A 7,020-nucleotide genomic window follows, 5' to 3' on the forward strand; every position below is an offset into this window, starting at 1 on the left:
GTGGTGAAACCCCGTCTCTACTAAAAATACAAAAAATTAGCTGGGATTACAGGCACCCGCCACCATGCCCAGCTAATTTTTTGTATTTTTAGTAGAGACGGGGTTTCACCACGTTGACCAGGATGGTCTCGATCTCTTGACCTCGTGATCCACCCGCCTCGGCCTCTCAAAGTGCTGGGATTACAGGCGTGAGCCACCGCGCCCGGCCCCGGGGGATGTCTTTTCTAATGCTCACATTAACCCTGTAAATTAGGCATTCCTTTTGCTGTTGTACAAATGAGAAAATGGAATCTCAAAGACGTCTTCCTTTTTCTACCCTGTCATAGTGTCTGCCAATTTTTGGGCTAGCTGGGTGGCCTCATTTTGGAATAACGATGCATATAGGGGGAAAAAATGGGTGTTGGTGAATCAGAAAGTCTTGGGGGAAATAATGCATGTTCTAGCAGGTTCTAGCAAAAATACTGGGCTGAGATTCAGAAGCCCCTGGGTCTCAGCCTCCGCGTAGCCAAGAACCAGCTGTGGGGTGTGGCCTCGATCACCTCAGCGTTCACAGCTCTCTTCATCCCACGCTATCCTGCAGTTCTTATTTTCTGATAAAGATTTTTACCACACGCAGAAGTTTCTCCAACGACAAAATAATTTTCAATCACAAGTTGGGGGCAGGGGGTTTGGGAGGGGCTCCAGGGAGTGCTGATGTAGCAGGATGCACATTTGACAGCGTAACATACATTTCTAACTGCAAAATGAACGGCAAACTATTATTTTCATAATGTAAAAATTGGAGGTGAAGCCGAACAGGATTTTACTTTTTATTATTTTCAAACGAGATTTTCTTACACGTTGGGATATGGGTTTAGAAATAATGGAAGTCACTCATTTGCCACAATCAGGAAGAAGGAACCTCTACACCCTCAGACAGAAGAAGGGAGACCCCCGAGAAAGGATTTACAGTTCTACAGGGCGGCTAAAGAAAAAGTAATAGCTAACATCAAATCCAGAACAAAGCCACCAAGCCAAGTCCTTCCGGAGACCAGGGTGGGAGACCCCGTGCCCCCGCCTGGGTGAGTGGGACATCGGGGTGCCTCAGATTCTACTCGCCATTGCCCATGGCACTCAGTGAATGAAACCCCACCTGGGCAATTCAGCCGGCCTAGCCACCTGAGGCAAATCAAATGCAACCTGAAAATCAAAATCAGCCCAGTGCAGCCCTCTGGTGGCTTCAGAGGCCCCGAGGTACACAGAGCAGCATGGGAGGAGGACCTCAGCCCTCACCACACCTCTGCTCTCACCTGGAGAGCCCCCTGCTGGCCTGTGCTGCCTTGTCCCAGGGAGCCCAGCAAACACCCAGGCTTGGGTACCGGGTCCACCTGGGGCAAACTCTCGAGGCCTGGCCGTCCATCTCTGTAACCTAAAGCTTCCTCACGTGAGCAGGATCCATCCCCTAAGTCCTCAGAGCAGCGCTGTACCTGTGAAATGGCTGGTACACAGCGGCCCTCAAGGCCTGCCATCACTACCTTCATAAGCACTACATCCCAGGCCCTCTCTGTCCCCTCTTCCTTGTGACCCTCAGGACAAGGCTGACAGCAAGCTGAGAGGGCAACAGGCCAGCAGTCACAATCTGCCCAGGGCGTGGCCGCAGTGGGTCTGACCTGGGGAGCCCCTGTCCCGGGGTGAGACTAGCACAGCCTGGATTTACAAGCCCCACTGTTTGGGTTCAAATTCCAACTTCACCACTCACAGGGTGTGCAACCTTGGGTCACTCGGCCACTTTTCTGGGGCCCCCATTTCCCTCCTGCTCCATGGGGGAATGGGGAATAGAATCCCGTGGGGGCTCTTGTGAAGGCTTGAGCTGAGAACATCCAATCTTCATTGATTACACGAATGTGCTCAGAACAGCGCCTAGGACACAGAGGCCGCCTTCGTCATTTCCCCATGCCCTCTGATCGCATGGGTCACTCTCTTCCCCATGTCCCTGGAAAGGGCTGTGGATCGGTAGGGGTGGAACCAGAGGCTGCCATCGCCCCCACCGTTTTGGATCGTGTTCCCCAGTGCAGCCTCTGCCATCGCCCTCAAGAGCATTTATCACGCATTTACCACAGATCTTTAAAACGAAAGCTGCAGGGGAGGATAATTAACTTTAATAGGAGCCGCCGTCGATTTAAAGCCACAGGGGGAAGTAATTAGATTTAACAGAAGCCACGGCTTTCTGAACCAAGACACACAGCGTGAGGGTCCCTGGTCTAGAAAGCCTTTGGGATGATGTCTTTTGGTAAAGACTTTCCTGGTGACATTTGCTGCGCCCTCAGTCATTAACGCCAGTCACTGACTGGAGGATGAATGTGGCCTCTGCTCATTGAAATTCATTAGGCCTGGCATTTCTCTTGCTGTCTCTCCCGTTTGCCCTCCCCATCGCCTGCGCGCTGGGCCAGGAGAGCTCTGCCCCAAAACCCCAGCTCCTGGGGCCTCACATCCAGGAGCTGGGGGGTTGGAAGAATAACAAGAAATAATTCGAGTTAAGCCAAAGACCCCTGGGACGACCCCTTTATTCCCCGCCAGGGTATTCTCTGGATGTCGTTTTCTTTATTTGCAGGAACCACTTCATGAGTGGGCCCTGTTTCTTTCTTCACCTGGCACCTGTCTGGACGCCAGGAGCGCTTATCACCATTCCTTACCCCCTTCCCGACCCCTCCCCACCAGGTAGGGCGTTCCGGACCTCCCCGACCGTGCCGCTCCCCTCATCCCGCGCGCAGGGACTCGGGAACTCAAGGACAAGACCCCCGACACATGACAGCTCAAACACCGGGAAACGGAGGCCCAGGCCTCCCTCTTCGAGCCCCCGCCTCCACCACCCTCCAGCCGAGAAGCTGGGGTTCAGTCCCGCCGCTGACCCGCCCACCCTGCCGGAGAGCCTCCTTCCCGGTGCCCCGTTTCGGGTTGCATCCCGGCACAGCCGCGGGGCCCGGGCCAGCGCGGAGCAGGCAGGGGCGCGCGGCCGGGAGCGCAAAAGCCCAGGCCGACGCCGAGGCTGCGGCGCCACCTACAGCCCGCGCGGCTCCCATTGTTTCCCTGCCCGCGCCAAGAGCGCGCCGGGCCCCCCGTCGGGGGGCAATTAACCCGGATAAAAGGGGCGGGGCAGGAATTTCAGGAAGATAAAGCGGAAAGAACCTGAGACGGTCGGAACTGCGGGTGAAATTTTATTGGACGGCTTTGGCATCAGATGTGCGGGGCTGGGAAAGTCGCCGGGTGGGGCCGGGGCGGGGGGCGAGTGGCCTTTTAAGAGGAAGAGCCCTAAGGCCGAGGTGAGGCTTTTCCCGACAGAGAGTGAAGGAGGCGAAGCTCTGGGGGGCCCCCCAGCCTCTGACCCCGGGGTTCCCGACCCCGCCCCTGCTAGTGCCCCGCGCCGAGCGCATCCACCGGGAGCCCCGGCCTGGGGGAGGGGCCCCAGTGGTCGATTGCTTTACAAAATCAAACTCCCAGCCAAGAACCTCGGGCCATTGCCCGGTGAGAAGGAGTTCCCCGAAACCCAGCCGCTGAGCGAGGCCTCCTCCTCCAGCAGATCGGAACAGCCTGGGCGGGGTCACCCGGGCTGGGACGAGAAGCCGCCGCCTGCTTGACTGCCGCGGGTCCCGGGGGCGGGGGGGCTGGGGCCGGAGGCGGAGTGTGAGTGGGTGTGTGCGGGGGGCGGAGGCGTGATGCAATCCCGATAAGAAATGCTGGGGTGTCTTGGGCACCTACGCGGGCCCCGTAAGGCGCTATATAAGGCTGCCGGCCCGGGGCTGCCGCGCCGTCGGAGCAGGAGTGCTGCGTCCAGGATCGCGGGCCACGGCCATCCCAGCCCGGCACTCGCAGCCCGGCACTCGCAGCCCCGCAGCGCATCCCGGCCGCCTCCCTGCCTCCCGCATCCCCGTCGCCGGAGCTGCGCCGAGTGCTCCAGGGAGGTGCCATGCGGAGCGGGTGTGTGGTGGTCCACGGCTGGATCCTGGCTGGCCTCTGGCTGGCTGTGGTCGGGCGCCCCCTCGCCTTCTCGGACGCGGGGCCACATGTGCACTACGGCTGGGGCGACCCCATCCGCCTGCGGCACCTGTACACCTCTGGCCCCCACGGCCTCTCCAGCTGCTTCCTGCGCATCCGCACCGACGGCGTCGTGGACTGCGCGCGGGGCCAGAGCGCGCACAGTGAGTGCCCGCCGGGACCTCACCCCCGCCCCGCCGCGCGCACCCCTTCCTTTGCCACCTTAGGCTCCCGAGGACCCCTCAACTCCTAGGAACCCCAAGTTTTGGTACCTGAGCGTTAGAATCCCTCCCTTAGTCCCCAAACAGCACGAGACACTGGAGAGGGGCACAGGCGCGTGGACCGACCCCACCCACTTGGTGCGGGCCCCGCAGGTCCAGGCTGCAGCTTCTCGCTTTTCCTGCGCCCAGGTTTGCTGGAGATCAAGGCAGTCGCTCTGCGGACCGTGGCCATCAAGGGCGTGCACAGCGTGCGGTATCTCTGCATGGGCGCCGACGGCAGGCTGCAGGGGCTGGTAAGTGTCCCTACGGGGAGGATGCCCTGGGGCAGGGGACCGACCACTGGCCCTGGGCAGAGGCCTGAAGGGGGGAAAGGCGCTGGTTCGAATCCAGGGTTTCCTCATCTCCTCCGCCCAAATCCGTGTGTTGCTTCGAGGGAAAGATTGCAAGGGTCGACTAAGCGCGTGTCCCACGATTTTCTACGGAAATTTAGGGTCTCAGCCAGTAGCTGGAGAAGAGGCAAAAGCCGTCTTTGCATTTCTAGTTGAGCCAAAGGCCCGCCCAGCCGGACCGAGGAAACCCGCTATTCGGCCTCCTTTGATATTAAGCAGGAAAACCCACCTCGGGCTTTTTCAGCCTCCGCCTGCGCGTGTGTGGTCCTCGCCTCCGTTTCCCTCCCTCCGACATAAAAATAAGAAAAAAAAGAACAGAAAAGAAAAAAGAGGGTCTATCCACAACTTTCGTTTAAGAACAAATCGATTGTCAAGTAAGGCAGAAGACAGTGCATTGGGGATGGGCGAGTTTTTTAGAATGAATTTGTAATCCACCAGGATCATGGTGTGGTTCAGACGCAGATGCGCTGGAGCCACGTTCCACCCGAGGAGGGCTTTTCCTCCCGCGGGCCTTACCTGTCCTGTCAACGCTTTCTGGTGGGGGCGGGGGTGGGAGCGGGCTGGGAAGGCCCAGGTAACCGCAGAGGTCCCCACCGGAAGTGTATGAATGCCGGAGCTCTGATGGCCAGGAACAAAGGCTGGGAGTTCAAAGGAACGAACCCGCGCCCCTCCCGCGGCCCGGCGCGCAGAGGAGGCTGTGTGAGGTCTGGCCCGCGCAGGCCTCACACGCAGCCCTGGGCTCCCTGGCGGAGCAGGGGCCAGGGCGGGCGTGGCCGCCCCTGCCCCGGCCCCCCACCCCAGAAAGGATGCAGAGGCGGGGCCGCCTCCGGCCCAACCAGCTCCTTTGTGAACAGTGGGACAAAGCATTTTAGAGTCTCCAGATTGCTCGGTGCTTGTGCGGTGCTCCGTGTATTCAGAGTGCCTGTTTCAGATTTTACGTCGGAGCCCCGCGCTAGAAGACTGCAGGGAAAGGGGGTGGTCGGCCCGCTGAACTCTGACTCCCACCCAGAGCCACTCAAACGCACCCTTGCAACTTTAATTTTGACATTTGTTATGGGGGGGGCTCCTAATGATGGGAGGGCAGCAGGGGACGTCAACCTAACCCCCATTCTGTCCAAATTGGGGATGGGGGCGCAGATGACCTAAAATCCATTTGTGCCTTTTTTTTTTTTTTTTTTTTTGAGAGGCTTTCTGTCACCCAGGCTGGAGTGCAGTGGACCGATCTCAGCTCACTGCAACCTGTCCCTCCCGGGTTCAAGGGTTTCTCCTGCCTCAGCCTCCCATGGAGCTGGGATTACAGGTGCCTACCACCATGCCCAGCTAACTTTTTTATTTTTAGTAGAGACGGGGTTTCACCATGTTGGCCAGGCTGGTCTCGAACTTCTGACCTCAAGTGATCCGCCTGCCTCGGCCTCCCAAAGTGCTGGGATTACAGGCGTGAGCCACAGACCTGGCACCATTGTGCCTCTTGATCCGCTGTGCATGGTTTAACACAGATTGAGGATCTTTTTCTTTCATTTTTTTTGAGATGGAGTCTCACTCTGTCCCTCAGGCTGGAGTGCAGTGGCGTGATGACTCACTGCAACCTCCACCTACTAGGTTCAAGAAATTCTCCTGCCTCAGCCTCCCAAGTAGCTGGGACTACAGGCACACACCGCCATGCCCAGCTAATTGTTTGTATTTTTAGCAGAGATGGGGTTTCACCATGCTGGCCAGGCTGGTCTTGAACTCCTGACCTCGTAATCTGCCTGCCTCAGCCTCCCAAAGTGCTGAGATTACAGACATGAGCCACCACACCCGGTCTCTTTCTTTCTTAAATAGAAATTTCACATTCTTCTAGAAGCTTGAAGTCATTTCATTTTTGTATGGAGAAAGTGATGCTAATTTCTCCCAAAGGACTAGCTGAGTAAATAGAAGCAGGTCTCCAGTCATTGGGTTTTCTGTTCCCTGTTTGTTTATCAGTTGGCATTTCTGCGAGTTTGGGAGAAATCGTTTGTGCTGTCCAGTGCTTTGTCCCAGCTCTCCGTGGGCTCGGCAGGAGCCTGGTTGCTGCAATGCGTCTCTTATCAGGAGCTTATTGGCACAGGTACATCCCCAGTCACCTGCAGTTCAGTGACCTTTGCAGACTTAGGCAGAAACCTGACTGAGGCCGGCCTGCCGTGTACTGCCTGTCCTGGGTTGTCAAGGGGTCATGACACCAGCGTGGGACTGCACTTGCCCACTGGCACCTCTCAACCCCGTGGACGATGAGTGTTCTGAGACCAGGGACTGCCTTCCCTCAGCACACATTTCCGGCCACCAGCTGGGCGCCAGCCTGGCCTGGCCAGGCCTGGGGGAGGGGCTGCTGAGACCTGGCTCCTGGCGGCGGGCCTGGAAGGCCTTTAGTGACTAAATGGAGG

General features: G+C 58.0%; 1 protein-coding gene across 1 annotated transcript in view; it reads left to right on the forward strand.

The window, feature by feature from the left end:
- The first annotated feature begins 3,943 nt into the window (after positions 1-3,943).
- FGF19 (fibroblast growth factor 19) overlaps positions 3,944-7,020 on the forward strand; it is a 4,780-nt gene continuing 1,703 nt past the window's right edge. The window contains exons 1-2 of the mRNA XM_032282361.1: positions 3,944-4,175; positions 4,422-4,525. Coding sequence (XP_032138252.1) covers positions 3,944-4,175; positions 4,422-4,525 — 336 coding nt within the window. The remainder of the gene's footprint in view (positions 4,176-4,421; positions 4,526-7,020) is intronic.

Source organism: Sapajus apella, unplaced genomic scaffold (assembly GCF_009761245.1).
Source record: "Sapajus apella isolate SASKATOON/1434 unplaced genomic scaffold, GSC_monkey_1.0 scaffold14, whole genome shotgun sequence".
NCBI classification, from domain to species: Eukaryota; Metazoa; Chordata; class Mammalia; order Primates; family Cebidae; genus Sapajus; species Sapajus apella.